This window comes from Oryx dammah, unplaced genomic scaffold, assembly GCF_014754425.2.
Source record: "Oryx dammah isolate SB20612 unplaced genomic scaffold, SCBI_Odam_1.1 HiC_scaffold_19, whole genome shotgun sequence".
In the NCBI taxonomy this organism is placed as follows: Eukaryota; Metazoa; Chordata; class Mammalia; order Artiodactyla; family Bovidae; genus Oryx; species Oryx dammah.
In genome coordinates, this window is record NW_024070203.1 from 85405361 (window position 1) to 85423650 (window position 18290).

Below are 18290 nucleotides of genomic sequence, written 5' to 3' on the forward strand. Positions count from 1 at the left end.
TTACATTGCACAAAACTAGCTGAATATTTCAACAGTGTAAGGCTCTGACTGCCCTATACCTAGGCCATTTCTCAGGGTTCTGTTTACAGTGAGAAACCTGGAGGGATGAAATAATATCTCCTTCCAAGGACAAAGAGCAGGGCTGCTGAAAGCTTCTTATAAAATGGGTGGATTCCTAGGTTCATTGTAACACTGCTCTCGGGAGGTACAGTCTGTGTCATCCCCATGGAACTTGGTGTGGAAGGGGAGCTGCTGCAAACACAGTGAGGCTTACTGCTGGCTTTTCTCTGACCCAGGAGTGTCCTGTCTTCTGCCAACATCCATGAAATGGGTACAAGTTAACTTATTATCTTGTAATAAAATCACAGACCCAAAAGATACATTAGCTTGAAACAAACATGGTAAATGAAAGTTTAGGTAATTATAAAGTTTAATTGTGTATTGGTATCTTTTTGCTTTAATTTGCATTTTCTTGATGATACATGATGATCCTAAGCATCTTTTCATATGCATATTTGTTCTCTCTACATTTCTTTGAGGCGGTATCTAATAAAGTCTTCAGCTGTTTTTAAAAAATCAGGTTGTTTATTTTCTTATTGTTGAATTTTAAGAGTTCTTTCTATATTTTTGATAGCAGTTCTTCATAAGATATGTGTTTTGCAAATGTTTTCTCCCAGTCTGTGGTTTGTCTTTGCATTCTCCTGACATTATCTTTCACAGAGCAGAACTTTTTAATTTTAATGAAGTCTCACTTATCAATTACTTATTTCATGGATCATGCCTTTGGTGTTATATCTAAAAAGCCATCTCCATATCCAAGGCCATCTAGCTGTTCTCCTATGTTATCTTCTAGGAGTTTTATACTTTTGCTTTTATATTTAGGTCTGTGATCCATTGTGAGTTATTTTTTGTGAGAAGTGTATGATATGAGTGTAAATTCATTTTTTTTTTTGTATGTGAGTGTCCAGTTTCATCACCAGTTGTTGAAAAGACTGTAAGCTCCATTGTAAAAGATCAGTTGACTCTATTTATGTGAGTCCATTTCTGGGTTCTCTGTTCTCTTCCACTGATCTGTTTGTCTCTTTTTTTCGTCAGCACCACACTCTTGATTACTGCCACTTTATATTAAGTCTTGAATTCTGGTAGTGTCAGTACTCTAATCTTGTTCTTCCTCAATATTGTGTTGGCTATTCTAAATTTTTCTCCTCTCTGTATAAACTTTAGAATCCGTTTCTTGATATTCACAAAGTAACTTGCTGGAAGTTATTTGGATTGTGTTTATTTTTATAAATCAAGTTGGGAAGAACTGACATGTTGACAATATTAAGTCTTTCTATCCATGAACATTAGTAATTTTTACTAGAAGGTAGAGAAACTAAAAGACTGGTCAGTTAATAGCTCTACCAAAAGAACTGACTATATAGAATGTTGAAACTATGGACTGATGAGAAGTTTTAGTAATTATTTCTTGGTTTTACTTTTCTATTTTCTTCTATTCCCTAATACCTATGGATGACTAAGATTTGTTTATAGTATTACCTTAAGGAGAGTATTACCTTAAAGAGCTAAAAGATTGTGTTTTTAAATCTTTGAAAGTTTTATTTAAACTGACAAAATATAGGTTCTAAAATTTCCTGAGCTTCTCCAAAGAGATTTATAACCAAACACGATGAGGTTTCCCAGGTGGCTCAGTGGCAAAGAATCTGCCTGCAGTGTAGGAGAACCAGGAAACACAGGTTCGACCCTTGGGTTGGGAAGATCCAAGTAGGAAATGGCAACCTGCTGCAGTATTCTTACCTGGAAAATTCCATGGACAGAGGAGCCTGGCAGGCTACAGTCCTTGAGGTCTCAAAGAGTCAGGCACAGTGAAGAGGCTGAGCACACACTTATGCAAGCAAGTCTAATATGCAAATAGAATCTGATTTCTAATGAATGGTATTTCAGCCATTTGTTACTTTTTTTTTTCAGTTTTGGTTTTACTTTTATTACTTTTTAAAAACTTCTTTCTATTACTTTTTCTCTCAGCCATTTGTAATTCACATAATTGGTTTATATATATTTAATTGTCTGTTGTTAGGAGTGCCTGCTCTTACATTATGTAGTTTTAGAAAATAAAGAACAGTTCTGCTGTTCTGTGTTGCACCTGTCATTATATTTATAGTAAAAGCATTTTGGTACTTTCAGTCCTTGAGTCCCAGGTAAAACTCTTCAACAATACAGTTGTATTATGGAAATTAAGCCTTTCTAGTTTTCTAGTCCCGATTGCCAAATTCTGTTTACAAATTTAATGTTATATGTACAGTGTAGTATGTAATTATAATATACTTAATTTTTTATAGTTTTTACCCACCTGTTGATGAACCAGCTATTGAAAGTAAAAAAATTGATCTATCAGGACGCCAGGAAAGAAAACAAATCTTCAAAGGGAAAACATTTGTCTTTCTAAATGCCAAGCAGGTAATGTTATAAGCTAAATTTTCCTGAAGAAAATGTTATAAACTAGGATAAATTGTTATCAGTTATTAGTACATTTCCTTTTGAGATCTTGTGTCAATATCTGAAGGGAAATAAAAAACTGCCTAGGCACCAGAACTTGCCCAGTGTTCATGTATATGACTGTGGCATTTCTTAATATCTGTTAATTGGCTGATTAATTAAGTTTATATAAATATATACAAGGAAGAGACCAAAAACTTTTAACTTCTAATTTGTTCCGTTAGTTAGCAGCTGTTGAATGTCTTCTATGTGATGAACTGAGAGTTCTAGAAGTTTATGTTATAGGTGGAAAAATGTAAATAAGCTCACAGTTCCAGAACTGTGTAATGAGGGACTGTAATGGTACCTAGTGAACTAGGGGTTTTCTCCTAATGGAAGCTCAGATTGTCCTTTCAAGAAGTAGAATCATTTAATTTTAAGCATGTATTCAATAAATTAATTATGGCTGTTCATTACTTTTTTCCTTTTTTCCCCCATTTTTAGCATAAAAAATTAAGTGCAGCAGTTATATTTGGAGGAGGAGATGCTAGGTTGATAACAGAAGAAAATAAAGATGATAGTTTCTTTTCAGCTCCTGGAACTTGTGTTGTTGATGCAGGACTAACAGATTCACAGACTTCAATTCCTGACTCTCAGAAAAAATGGATTCATTCAATTATGGATATACTCCAAAGGTACAGAATTATTCTTTATTAGTTTTTTTTTTAAGGGAAAGTAGGTTATTCTATATGTAAATTGTTTATACTCCACATAGTAATATAAAGGCATATACAATCTCAAAAATGACAGAATGATCTTGGTTCGTTTCCAAGGCAAACCATTCAATATCCCAGTAATCCAAGTGTGTGCCCCAACCACTAATGCTGAAGAAGCTGAAGCGGAATAGTTCTATAAGACCTTCTAGGATTAACACCCCCCAAAAGATAACCTTTTCATCATAGGGGACTGGAATGCAAAAGTAGGAAGTCAGGAGATACCTGGAATAACAGGCAAGGTTGGCCTTGGAGTACAAAATGAAGTAGAGCAAAGACTAACAGAGTTTTTGCCAAAAGAACGCACTGGTATAGCAAACACCCTCTTCCAGCAACACAAGAGAAGCCTCTACACATGGACATCACCAGATGGTTAACACCGAAATCAGATTGATTATATTCTTTGCAGACAAAGATGGAGAAGCTCTGTATAGTCAGCATAAACAAGACCAGGAGCTGACTGTGGCTCAGATCATGAACTCCTTATTGCCAAATTCAGACTTAAATTGAAGAAAGTAGGGAAAAACCACTAGACCTTTGAGGTATGACCTAGATTAAAGCCCTTATGATTATACTGTAGAAGTGACAAATAGATTCAAGGGATTAGATCTGATGGACGGAGTGTCTGAAGAACTATGGACAGAGGTTCATAACATTGTACAGGAGGTGGTGATCAAAAGAAATCCAAAAGGCAAATAGTTGTCTGAGGAGACCTTACAAACAGCTGAGAGAAGAAGAGAAGTGAAGGGCAAAGGAGAAAAGGAAAGATACATCCATCTGAATGCAGAGTTCCAAAGAATAACAAGGAGAGATAAGAAAGCCACCTTAGGTGAACAATGCAAAGAAATAGAGGAAAACAATAGAATGGGAAAGACTAGACATCTTTTCAAGAAAATTAGAGATACCAAGGGAACATTTCATGCAAAGATGGGCACAATAAAGGACAGAAGTGATACATACCTAATAGAAGCAGAAGATATTAAGAAGAGGTGGTAAGAATACACAGAAGAACTATACAAAAAAGATCTTAATGACCCAGATAACCACAATGGTGTGATCACTCATCTAGAGCCAGATATCCTGGAGTGTGAAGTCAAGTGGGCCTTAGGAAGAATTCCTACCAACAAACTAATAGAGGTGATGAAATTCCAGCTGATGTATTTCAAATCCTGAAAGGTGATGCTGTTAAAAGTGCTACACCCAATTTGCCAGCAAATTTGGAAAACTCATCAGTGGCCACAGGACTGGAAAAGGTCAGTTTTCATTTCAATCCCAAAGAAAGGCAATGCCAAAGAATATTCAAACTACCACACAGTTGCATTCATCACATACTAACAAAGTAATGCTCAAAATTCTGCAAGCTAGGCTTCAACAGCAAATGAACAGAGAACTTCCGGATGTACAAACTGGATTTAGAAAAGGCAGAGGTAACAGATCAAATTGCAAGCATTCGTTGGATTGTAGAAAAAGCCAAGCAATTCCAGAAAGACATCTGCTTCTGCTTCATTGACTACGCTAGAGCTTTTGATTGTGTGGATCACAACAAACTGTAGAAAATTCTTTAGGAAATGAGATACCAGACCACCTGATGTGTCTCCTGAGAAACTTGTCTGGAGGTCAAGAAGCAACAGTTAGAACCAGACATGGAACAACGAAAACTGACTCATAGTTGAGAAAGGAGTACGTCAGGGTTGTGTATTGTCACCCTGCCTATTTAACTTCTGTGTAGAATATATCATGTGAAATGCCAGGCTATGAAACTCAAACTGAAACCAACATTGCCGGGAGAAATATCTGTAATCTCAGGATATGCAAATTACACCACCCTCATGGGAGAAGGCGAAGAGGAAGTAGAGAGCCTCTTTATGAAAGTGAAATAGAAAAGTGAGAAAGTTGGCTTAAAATTCAGCATTCAAAAAATGAAGATCATGGCATCCGGTCCCATCACTTCATGGCAAATAGGTGGGGAAAAAGATGGAAACTGTGACAGACTTTATTTTCTTGGGCTCCAAAATCACTGTGGACAGTGACTGCAGCCATGAAGTTAAGACTTGCTCCTTAGAAGAAAAGCTATGGCAAACCTAGACAGTGTATTTTAAAAAGCAGAGATGTCACTGAGACAAAGGTCCATACAGTCACAGAGCTGTGGTTTTCTAGTAGTCATGCACAGGTGTGAGAGTTGTACCATAAAAAATGTAGAGTGCCAGAGAACTGATGCTGTCTAATTGTGGTAGTGGAGAAGACGCTTGATAGAGATCGAACCAGTCAATGCTGAAAGACATCAACCCCGAATATTCGTTGGAAGGACTGATGCTGAAGCTCCAGTACTTTGGCAGCCTGATGCAAAGAGCTGACTTATTGGAGAAGACCCTGATGCTGAGGATTGAGGATAATATGACCCAGCAATCCCACTGCTGGGCATACACACCGAGGAAACCAGAACTGAAAGAGACACATATACCCCAATGTTCATTGCAACGCTATTTATAATAGCTAGGACATGGAAGCAAGCTAGATGTCCATCGGCAGACCAATGGATAAGGATGTTGTGGTAAATATACACAATGGAATATTACTCAGTTATTAAAAAGAACTCATTTGAGTCAGTTCTAATGAGGTAGATGAAATAGGAGCCCATTATACAGAGTGAAGTTAAGTCAGAAAGAGAAACACCAATACAGTATATTAATGCATATATATGGAATTTAGAAAGATGGTAACAACAATCCTATATGCAAGGCAGCAAAAGAGACAGATGTAAAGAACAGACTTTTGGACTTTGTGAGAGAAGGTGGGGTGGGATGATTTCAGAGAATAGCATTGAAATATACATATTACCATATGTAAAATAGATGACTAGCGCAAATTCGGTCCATGAAGCAGGGCACTCAAAGCTGGTGCTCTGGGACAACCCGGAGGGATGGGGTGGGGAGGGAGGTTCAGAATGGGGGGACACGTGTGCACCCGTGGGTAATTCACGTCAATGTATGGCAAAAACCACCACAGTATTGTAAAGAAATTATCCTTCAATTAAATTAATTAAAAAACAAAGGTTAAGAAGGGAATGACAGAGAACGTGATGGTTGGATGGCATCACCTACTCAAGGGACATGAGTTTGAGCAAACTTCGGGAGATAGTGAAGTTCCACGAAGCCTGGTGTGCTGCAGTTCATGGGGTCGCAACTAGTTGCACATGACTGAGCAACTGAATCATAACATATACAAGAATTATTATAAAGATTTTATTGTATATGGTTTGAAAATTTATTGTGACTTAGTATGCCTAAAGTAGAATAGATTTATCCATGATAATTTTCTCTCAATACATATTTTCTGCCTCTTTTTTGTTACTTTAATAGAATTTTCAGAATATACATCTCTTTATAAAGTAGTGTTTGTTTTCCTCTAGATTATGTAGTTGAGAAAGTTAATTCTCAAATGTAAAATGTTTTCTGAAATAGCCTAGAAATGTATTTTTCCCTGGATGATTAGTACTCATTGAAAATTTATATAAAAATTTTTATCCCTCCTGTATATATAGGCTACTATAGGAATGGGCTTCCCTGGAAGCCCAGTTGGTAAAGAATCTGCCTGCAATGCGGGAGACCTGGGTTCAGTCCCTGGGTTGGGAAGATCCCCTGGAGAAGGGAAAGGCTACTCACTCCAGTATTCTGGCCTGGAGAATTCCATGGACTGTATAGTCCATGGGGTTGCAAAGAGTTGGACACGACTGAGCGACTTTCACTTTCAGTTTTCATAGGAAAGCAGAAAAAAAAAGTATCAAATATACTAGAATAGTGTTTGTAATGGGGGGAGGACCATTTGAAAGCACTAAAGCAAGGATTTTTTTCCTGGACTCTTTATTGGTATTAATAATCTTTGAAGTACAAAGTAAGAAATCAGCCTTGGCAGTCTGTTGACTAAATTCTTATTCACTTAGTAAAAAGTTATTAGGGCTTATGGTATTTGTATGTACAAAATGTCCATAAATAAACAAGCTATCTCCAGTATTCATTTTTCCTATCCCAGGAGTTCTTCTGACCATGAAGGACTTTTTAAAAAAATGAGTTTGCTGAAGTAAAAAGTAAAACTTCAGTCTGTGTCCCATAAATATTTTGCTTAATGGAGATGTAGTAACTGCTGTGAAAAAGGAAATACCTGTATAACAAAGGTACCGTCATATTACTACAACCAAAATGTACTATAATTATGTTTTAGGCACTGGGGATATAATGGTAAACAAGATAGCCATGGTTGTCTAGAGGAAAAGACAGATAGAAACAAGTAAACAGATAACTACAAATGTGTATAAGGAAGCAGAGTAACAGAGCAGGGTGGGGGGAGTTTATTCTAAACAGAGAAAGCTTCTTTCAGCCGGTATTTTACCTGTGACCAGTTTTTAAAAGACATGCTGGACAACAGCAATAATAACTTACTGTAAGCTGGCCCTGTTTTAAGCATTTTACATATATTAAGGCATATTTTACATATTTAAGCCACACAGAATCCTGTGTATTTTTTTGTCATGATTCTTATTGTGCAGAAAGGGCAAAAGGGGATTTGAGTAGAACACTGGGACTGATGAGAGGAGCCAGCGTGTTAACCCGCAGAGTCTGGGTCCGGAGACCGTTCCATCTTGCTGCCTTTCATGTATAGGGACCCTGAGGTAAGAACGGAGCCAGGGTGCAAGGTTGCTCAGAGGCTGGTGACCAGATCATGAGGCGACATTTTGTTCTGTAGTCTTCGGCCCCTGTTTCAGTTTGGTTTTGGAAGGAGGGTGATTTTACAGTTTGAGAAAGACTATCACTTAAAATACCTGTCCAGTTAGTCTAAGCCATTGATTGTCATGGAAAGTGCAGTTATGTCAAACCAGTAACTTCAGCTATTGACTGAATTTCATACAATCTGCCAACAGTGGGATTGGTTAGTGCCATGACTGTTGATTCGTTGTCAGAAGTGGCTATAGGATATCAGTTAAATATCTCTGAAAAAGATTAGAAGCCTAGGGGAACAATATAACCGTGATGTTTGTCCTTGCTGAGATACGTTCCCAGTATCTTAGTCCAAATTTAGGAACTCTTTTTGTTGCTGACTTTTTTCTCTTTATCCTCTCTGCCTTCTCTTCTCACCTGTTCCATGGCTTTGCATAAAATTGAATGAATTACAATCTTTGGATTATATGATACACTGTCATCATTGGACTAAAATAATATATATTCATTTTGTTCACTAATTATTTTAAATAAATTTCTGTTATTGTAAACTATTGAGACCATCTTTGTATGTTTCCTGCTGGTACTTGTGCAGGATTTTCTTTGGGATGTATTACTACATTACTAGGGTTAGAACATTCAACAGTATCAAACTGTTTTGCACTTTATACTTCTACCCATGGTATATAAGAGATCAAGTTAGATGCACACCATTTTCAAGACTTGGTATTTTCAGCTATCATTTTTGCCAATTTAATGGATATTTAATCATATCTTGAGATTTTGATTTATAGTTCTCTGATCATGCTGCTGCTGCTGCTAAGTTGCTTCAGTCATGTCCGACTCTATGTGACCCCATAGACGGCAGCCCACCAGGCTCCCCCGTCCCTGGGATTCTCCAGGCAAGAACACTGGAGTGGGTTGCCATTTCCTTCTCCAGTGCATGATCATAGGTGATGGCTAACATTTCTTCAGATGTTTATTGGACATTTAGTTTTCCTCCTTTGTGAAATACATGTCTCTTGCCCAGTTTTCTGTTGGGATAGTTGTATTCGTTTTATTAAGGTAGAGATTTCCCCAGTTTTATATGTTGTTCTGTGTGGTGGTGTCTGTGTATATATATTAATAGTTCTCTATAATTTTATTACATGTGTAGGTTCATGTACTCGCCATAGGTAAGATACAGGACAGTTCCATCACCACAAGAATCCCTCATGTTGTTGTTTTATAACCACACATCCCTCCCCACTTCCCACTCCCTGTCTTTAAACTTTGGCAACCAATAAATTTGTTCTCCATTTCTAAAATTTTATTGTTAAAAAAATATATATATAAATGAAATCATCACAGCATATACCCTTTTAGAATTTTTTTTTCACTCACCATGATTCCTCAAAGATTCATCTAGGTTTTGTATATCAGTCCTTTTTTATTGCTGAGTAGTGTTTCATGGTATCAACAACCATACATGGGCATTTTTTAATTACATTTTCCAGTTTACTGTTGATGTATAGAAGTTCAGCTGACATTGATAATAATATCATAACCCACCACCTTGTCAGACTACCCTTTATTTCTGATTTATCTGTAGTCTTTTTTTCTGTAAACCATATCATCTGAAATGATATTTCTCTCCTTTTTAATCCTTATGCCTTTGGTACTGCTCTCTGTTATTCTCTTTCTCTCTTGGTTTTGGATGAACTGGGACATCCAAAGTGGTGATGGTAGCCACATTTTTCGTACTACTGACTTTAAAAAGAATGCTTCCAGTGTTTTTCCATTTAAGATGATGTATGTCTGTATAACATTGTTATGAAGTGTGTATTTTATAAAGCCCATCTTTATAACTAATTTTCATAATATAGTATATAGTTTCAGAAGTGTTAATAGCGTAGTAAATTTTGAATTGCCTAAAATATTAAGTAGGTATTCATATATATCTGATGATACTTTTAAAAATCTATTTTTTTTTTTTAGTATTGTTATAATTGCACAGAGTTCAAGTCTAATATAAATTGTTGTTTAGTCGCTAAATTGTGTCCAATTCTTCGTGACCCCATGGACTGCAGCCTCCAGGCTTCCCTGTCCTTCACCATCTCCTAGAGTTTGCTCAAACTCATGTTAATTGAGTCAGTGATGTCATCCAACCATCTCATCCTGTGTCCCTCCCTTCTCCTGCCTTCAATCTTTCCCAGCATCAAGGTCTTTTCCAATGAGTCAGCTCTTCACATCAGGTGGCCAAAGTATTGGAACTTCAGCATCAGTCCTTCCAATGAATATTCAGGGTTGCTTTCAAAACAATGAATGTTAAGTGTTTGAAAAAATATCTTTAAACTACTTCAGCCACTTAAAATACATATGCATATATATATATATATTATTTATTCTGTGGTATGGATATACTGCAGTTTGTTGAATCATCCACCCGTGAAAGAACTTGTGCGTTTTTTCAGTTTTTGTTACAAATAAAGCTGCTGTGAACGTTTGTGTACAGGTTTCTGTGTGAGCATAAGTTTCATTTCTCTGGAATAAATGCCCACAAGTGCAGTTTCTGGATTTTAAGGTAATTGCATATTTGTGTGGCTTAAAAAAATTTTTTTCTTTATATATTCTTGACATTAATCCTTTTGTCACTTTTATGTATTACAGAATCTGTTACCACTTTGTAAAGTATCTTTTTATTGGGTTGATGAATGAAAGTCCTTAATTTTAGTATCCTAAAAGTTAACTATCTTTCATTGTCAGTATTTTTTTTTTAATTTTACTTAAGAAATCTTTTTCTACTCATAGATCAAAAAGATATTCTCTTCAATTTTTTTACTAATATTTTGATATTTTGGTTTTGAAATTTATCTTTAATCTATCTGAAACTCATTCTATTTTATACCAAGGGATCTTACATGCATGGGAACCTATTTGGCTTTTGTCTGTTTCATTGAGCAGTATAACTGTTCTTGTACCAATACCACATTTACCACATTGTCTTAATTACTAGCACAATTTAAGCCTTCAAATCTAGTAGGACAGATCTTTTCTTTCTGCTCTTCTTCAAAAGCATCCTGGCTATTCTTGGCTTTTTATTTTTCCATATACGTTTTAGAGTCATCTTTTTAAAAACTTTACAAAACCAAAATTTTTCATTTTACAAAGAAAAATGAAACATTTTTCAAATGTTAAACATTTGAAAAAGACCTTTTAAGCTACTACAACCACTTAAAATATCTCTGTAATACTTATTAAAAAGGGTTTTAAAGCCCTTGAAACTTGAGGTGTAGTTTCTATATAGCATTATTAAGTTAAATTATATTTGGTTTATGTCATTATTCACATTACAGAATAACAAAAAATGAGTTCACCATAGATTCTTTTAATAAGATTCAGTTATACATGTAAATTTGGTCAAATGATTTGATTTACTAAAGTTAAAATTATAATACAGATATAGATGTAATTTGTATATAGTTCTTGGTACTCTTTTCCCCTCCTTCTCTTCCCCCCCCTTTTTCTTTCTCTCTTTTAAGTCTTAGGATTCTAGTAATCATAGATTTGCTTTAAAAAGATCTATTTTATTGCTTCATCTGAATATTACTGTTCTTAGTGTTAAAATTATAGAGTTTTAGAACTGGAAGGATCTATATCCCTTAGCTTAGATCTGTATTTTACAGGTGAAATAATTGAATTACTAAAAGGTGATGAACTTGCACAATGTAATGTTGCTCCAGTGAATAAGCTAGTACTGTGCTGCTGCTGCTAAGTCGCTTCAGTCGTGTCCAGCTCTGTGAGACCCCGTAGACGGCAGCCAACCAAGGCTCCCCTGTCCCTGGGATTCTCCAGGCAAGAACACTGGCGTGGGTTGCCATTTCCTTCTCCAGTGCATGAAAGTGGAAAGCAAAAGGGAAGTTGCTCAGTTGTGTCTGACTCTTAGCGACCCCACGGACTGCAGCCCACCAGGCTTCTCCGTCCATGGGATTTTCGAGGCAAGAGTACTGGAGTGGGGTGCCATTGCCTTCTCCAAGCTAGTACTGTATGTATTTGCAATTCTCTCTGTACCATTAAATTGTGATATCACCTGAGGGGAAAAAAGGATAGATTCAGTTGATATCATCTTAATAAAAATTGTTAATTTTAATGTATTATTATGCTTAAACTATTTTATTCTAACAGGCAGGGTCTTAGACCTATTCCAGAAGCAGAAATTGGATTAGCAGTTATTTTTGTTACTACAGAGAATTACTGTGATCCACAGGGCCAGCCCAGTACAGGTAATTAAAATATTATTTTATTGATTCTTCAGCAACTTTATATGTAAATGGATGATAAGCTGTATGTACATTATACTTGCCAGGGTGACCATTTTTACCATCTTTTAAAGGTCATATGTTTATCCATTCATTTATTCATTCAGTAAATATTTGTGGCTACTAAGTACTTGGCACGGTTGTCAGTACTGAAGGAACAGTGGTGAATAAAGTAAACAAGATACCTTTACTGTGAGCTTTATATCCTAGAAGTCAGGATTCAGACAGTTAACAAGCATACACATCTGATAAGTTCTGTTAAGGCCAAGTACAAAGGGAAGGCTGAAACAAGGTGACGTGATAGTGCCTGGGAGTAGGCTCTTTTAGATTGGGAGTCAAGTATGGTCTCACTTAGTATGTCATGTTTGAGCACTTCATGTCTGGAAGTGATGGGGAAAGGCAGCATTGGAAGGATCTGGGTAGCAGAATTCCAGGTAGAAGGAACAGATCACAATCACACCTGTGTGGAGAATGGATTCCAAAGGCCCCAAATGGAAGTGGGGACATGGGTAGAAGCTCCTGTGAAGGTCCAGCTGAGAGGAGCCTGGTGCCTTGGACCAAGGTGGGCAGCACAGTAGAGAGCAGAAAAACAAACGGAGGCCAGGTTTTGGAGCTAGACCCAACAGGTGTTGCCTGTGTAGGATTTAGAAACAACTTAGGTCTAGTCTTTTGGCATGAATAACTGGTTGGATCATGGTGCCATTTATGGAGATGAAGAATACATATTATAATCATCTCCACGTTGACTATTACAAAGCCATTTTACGCAGAGCAACTATTACCCTTTTTTAAAAAACACACTCCCCTACTTTCTTGATAAGCTGATGTTGCCATTAAGAAAGTGGTTCATTTACTTTTTCCTTCTCGCTTCTTTACCTTAGATATTCTTACATTTATTGTCCTTTCCAACTTTTCTTTGTCTAGCTATCAGTGCATCCACAGTAGTTCTTTATACATTTACTTCCATCCTAGATTCTTTTTAATAGTTACTTATCAGCAGTTATTGGACTTGAACCAAAAGGCAAGTTGTGACAGCACCACCTGATTATGTGCTCCAGGCTGTATCACAGGAGGTATCATTTCTGTTGTAGCCTACTGAATGGCACCTGTAGAACTGGACAGTGTACCTTCTGCTTGGTAATGATAGCTGCCATCGCTTGAATTTGCAAAGATTGCAGTGCTTTACATTTGGCATTCCAATTTAATATGCAAAACAATCCTTTTAAGAGAGATGACATTTTTGCATTTTATAGGTGAGGAAACTGATGTACAGAGAGGTTAAGAAATTAGCCAGAGGTCACATAAGAAATAATTGAATTCAAACTGACTCTTTAAGTCAAAGCTGTTATGATAATATTGTATTGCTCTTGTGATTGATGGTGTCGGGGTTACTGGGAGCAGATATAAAAAGATAGACAGCTAGTCCTTAGATTTTATGATTCAGCGAGAATGTTTATTCACCTGAAATCTCTACCCTTTCCCATGAGTACACTGGACATACTTCTGTCTTTAAACAGTTAACCTTCAAATACAGTTTAAGAGCTTGTGAGTTTTCATTATAGTTGTGGTATGGTGACTGTTTCCTCAAAATTCATGACTGAGATTCTCGGAATTTATCCTGAGAGTCAGAAGTAAAGTATCTCTTCAGCCTCTTTTAGAAAACTACTTTGATGTAGATACCAAAAGTGAGCCATATTCTTGGAGAAGCTGTCCACTGGCGAGCTCCCAACCCTTTAGAAATAGCATATATTGTAGATACTATTTTGTTGACAGTGGATTTCTGTTCTGTTATAGAAAAAACAAAACCCTATGTATAATTTCAGATTTTAACAACACAACAAAAACATGTAAAAATAAACAATCATTGAGTCTTTGTGTGTGGCTCCCCTTTCTCAGTACCTGTTCGGGACAACTGTCCTTTGTTTTTCTTTCAGAAAACTAGTTATCAGTTAGATAGGTGCTTCAGAAACATTTTTTAAATGCAGAGTCACATTCTATATAATTCAGGATATTGTGGGATGCAGCCAAGGCATCAGATTTTTTTGGTTTGTTTTGCTTGATTTTAACCTGTTTATTATATAAACTCCAAGAAACTAAGGAAGGACTGAGCTAGAGAGGAGGTACTCAGACCATCAACTTCAGTCATTTTTTTTACTCATCCAAGACCTGAAATTCTCCCTCTGTAGCTTCTGCTCGCAAGGCTTGCTCCCATCAAGATACTGCCCTATTTGAACCCTCTGTATCTTTCTTTCCTGAGGGCTGTTACAATTGCCCCCAGTGAGAGTCCTACCTCCGTATTCATCTGTACAGTTAATTTTTCACTTTGCCACTAGAATCACTTTCCCATTTCCTAAAATCTTTTGCTTGTTCTTATTATCTGTCAAATAGATCCTTAAGCCCTTTGTCTAGACTTCTGAGCTTTCAACAGTTTAGCTGTGGCCTATCTCTTCCCATCCTCATCTCTTTTGTTTAGTATACTTCACTAGAGAATATATATGACATGTTTTTTAGAATTTCTTAACTTATTTGGGAGTCATTCTAACTTACAAATAAAATAACTTATATATAATATACTCCTTGACCATGCTCATCATGGTCCTTGTTCCTAGAATGCCAACACTGCTCTTCAAAATCTGACCTATTTCACAAATGCATACCTCCTTCATGAAGTTTTTCTAAGTTTTTTTTCCTCTCTCACTACTCTTCTCCAAGTTAATTATTCTGTTTTCTTTATCCCAGTAACTTTTTTTTGCATTCCAGTTAGAGTTCCTTTCTACTTTGAAATATCACCAGTTGTTTCCATGCCTCTTTCAGCCACTAGATTGATTGTAAGCTTTTATTAATTTTGAATTCTCTGATATCACCAAGCATGATACTTGTTTGTAGTTGATATGAATATTTGCTTAATTGAACTAAGTTATTAGTACATAAGATTATCTTTGCTTGAATGGGCCAACAAAATTTTATCATTTTTCAAAATTTTTATTACATTTCTGCTGTTAGAAAGGTATTTATGGCCAGAAGGTCCTTAGAGATCATCTAATCTTTCTAATATTAAAACGTAAGAGACCTGAAGGCTAAGCAAAGTTGCTGCTGCTATTGCTAAGTCGCTTGAGTCATGTCCGACTCTGTGAGACCCCATAGACGGCAGCCCACCAGGCTCCCCCATCCCTGGGATTCTCTAGGCAAGAACACTGGAGTTAAGGTCCTATAAATAAAATAGCCAAGAGTGTGTGTGCTCAGTTGCTAAGTCATCTCTGACTCTTTGCAACTCCATGAACTATAGCCTGCCAGGCTGCTCTGTCCATGGATTTTCCAGGCAAGAATACTGCTGTGGGTTGCCTTTCCTCTTCCAGGGGATTTTCCCAAACCAGGGATCAAACTCGTGTTTCCTGCATTGGCAAGCAGATTCTTTATTGCTGAACCTCCTGGGAAAAGCTCCAAAATGGCTAAGACAGTTCTAAAATTTAGGTTTTCTGACTACTAGACCAGTACCTTTTCTATTGTGTTATTTCATATGGAAACATGGTCATAAGAAATTGGTAAAATCTGTGTTATAATTTCTTGCACATATTCATAGGTAGGTCTGTGTGGGTTCCAAATCATAGCCATCTGACTTACAAAAAATTTTAGGACACAGTTTGGGGGTAACAGAGTGAATGCATTTCCTCCTTTTTTTTTCATCCTTTGTTTCCTCTTTTCCTTTTGTATTCATTCATTTATCTTTCAACAAGTATTTTTTGAACAGTTGTTATATGCCTTTAATTATTCTGAAAACTTGGAATAAAGAGGTGAACAGGGTAGAGCAAATCCCTCTCATTATGGTATTTTAGCAAGGAGAGCTTTGTCATTAATCTTACTGTTGACAAACAGTTACTCTGGTTCATTAGGTTCAATTTATGTGTTTCTTTTGGGCTTGCCTCATGGCTCAGTTGGTATAGAGTCTGCCTGTAATGCTGGAGACCCAGGTTCGATTCCTGGGTTGGTAAGATCGCCTGGAGAAGGAAATGGCAACCCACTCCAGTATCCTTTCCTGGAGGATCCCATGGACAGAGGAGCCTGGCGGGCTACAGTCCATGGGGTCGCAAGATAGCGACACAATTGAGTGACTGAGCCACCACCACCAAGTGTTTCTTGCAGTGATTATATACCCAGTTTTAATTACTGTTTTTTGTAAACTGTTCAAGCTAAAATGAATTTTAGGATATGTATGTATGCCAGTGAGCTTTTAAGGTGTCCATATAATGTGAGTGATAGAAGTCAGTTAAATACCTGAATTTGGAATTAGTTCAGTTCAGTTCAGTCACTCAGTCGTGTCTGACTCCTTGCGACCCCATGAATCGCAGCACGCCAGGCCTCCCTGTCCATCACCAACTCCTGGAGTTCACTCAGACTCACATCCATCAAGTCGGTGATGCCATCCAGCCATCTCATCCTCTGTCGTCCCCCTCTCCTCCTGCCCCCAATCCCTCCCAGCATCAGATTCTTTTCCAGTGAGTCAACTCTTCCCATGAGGTGGCCAGAGTACTGGAGTTTCAGCTTTAGCATCATTCCTTCCAGAGAAATCCCAGGGCTGATCTCCTTCAGAATGGACTGGTTGGATATCCTTGCAGTCCAAGGGACTCTCAAGAGTGTTCTCCAACATCACAGTTCAAAAGCATCAATTCTTCAGCGCTCAGCTTTCTTCACAGTCCAACTCTCACATCCATACGTGACCACAGGAAAAACCATAGCCTTAACTAGACAGACCTTTGTTAGCAAAGTAATGTCTCTGCTTTTCAATATGCTATCTAGGTTGGTCATAACTTTTCTTCCAAGGAGTAAGCATCTTTTAATTTCATGGCTGCAGTCACAATCTGCAGTGATTTTGGAGCCCCCAAAAATAAAGTCTGACACTGTTTCCACTGTTGCTCCATCTATTTGCTGTGAAGTGATGGGACCAGATGCCATGATCTTAGTTTTCTGAATGTTGAGCTTTAAACATTTATTAAATACATCCTATGTCAGGAGGATCTAACAGTGATAACTTAGTTTTGATACTTAGTAAATGTCAACTTAAAATTTTTTTCCATTTTTTTAAATTCCATTAACTTGTTTATATCCATTATATACCAAACATTGCTCAGAGACTGGAGATGTAGAAATGAGCAAGACTCAGTTCCTGTTCTCAAGGAGGTTCCAAGTCTAGTGAGAGCAAGTAACAAGTATGTATAACATGATGATAAGGACCACAGCAGGCACTTGCATGGAGAAGAAAATGGCAGCCCAGTCCAGTGCTCTTGCCTGGAGAATCCCAGGGACGGAGGAGCCTGGTGGGCTGCCGTCTGTGGGGTCGCACAGAGTCAGACAGGACTGAAGCGACTTAGCAGCAGCAGCACTTGCATAGTCCTTACTGTGTTCCAAGATTTATCTAAGTGCTATCCATCTATCAATTCATTTTGCCCTTAAAACATGTGAGGAAAATTTTATGGTTATCCTCATTTCATAAATGAGGAAACTAAGGCACAGAGATTTTAAGTAATACAGGTCACACAGCTAGCATTAACAATTGATAGAGTGATGTAAAGGATGGCAGGGGAGCCAAAATAAAGGGCATGTAATTCAGTGTGGGAGGTTTAAGAAAAGTATTCTGGAAGAGTGGCACTTGAGTTAAATTTCTCTTGGTGTATAAAATGATGAAGTGATCATTATGGTTTTCTGGAGTAAATGTCTATCTAAAGCTGTTATCTCTTCAAGTAGTATAGTCCTTCTGAAAATTAAATTCACCTTGATTTTGATTTGTGTAGATATAGTAGATATACTTTTCATGGGGGGAGAAATTTTAATGTTTTGGTCTCCTGACTAAAGCATAATTTGAATTAGAATTTAAGTTGAGTTTTTTTTTATTTAAGTTGATAATCACTTAACAGGAAAGGTTTGATGTAATTTTAACATGATTTGGTTCAGATAAGCTCATCACAGATGCCAGCAGGCTGCTGCTTACAGGCTGAGTATTTGGAGAAAACTGGGTGCTATAGTTCATTCCCTCAGTG

General features: G+C 37.2%; 1 protein-coding gene across 4 annotated transcripts in view; it reads left to right on the top strand.

Annotated features, from left to right (window-relative positions):
* The window catches only part of NBN (nibrin), a 56660-nt gene that overhangs the window by 17077 nt on the left and 21293 nt on the right, over window positions 1-18290 (top strand). For all 4 annotated transcript variants that reach the window (XM_040261112.1, XM_040261114.1, XM_040261116.1 and 1 more), the window contains exons 6-8: window positions 2340-2457; window positions 2980-3170; window positions 12125-12222. In XM_040261112.1, coding sequence (XP_040117046.1) covers window positions 2340-2457; window positions 2980-3170; window positions 12125-12222 — 407 coding nt within the window. The remainder of the gene's footprint in view (window positions 1-2339; window positions 2458-2979; window positions 3171-12124; window positions 12223-18290) is intronic.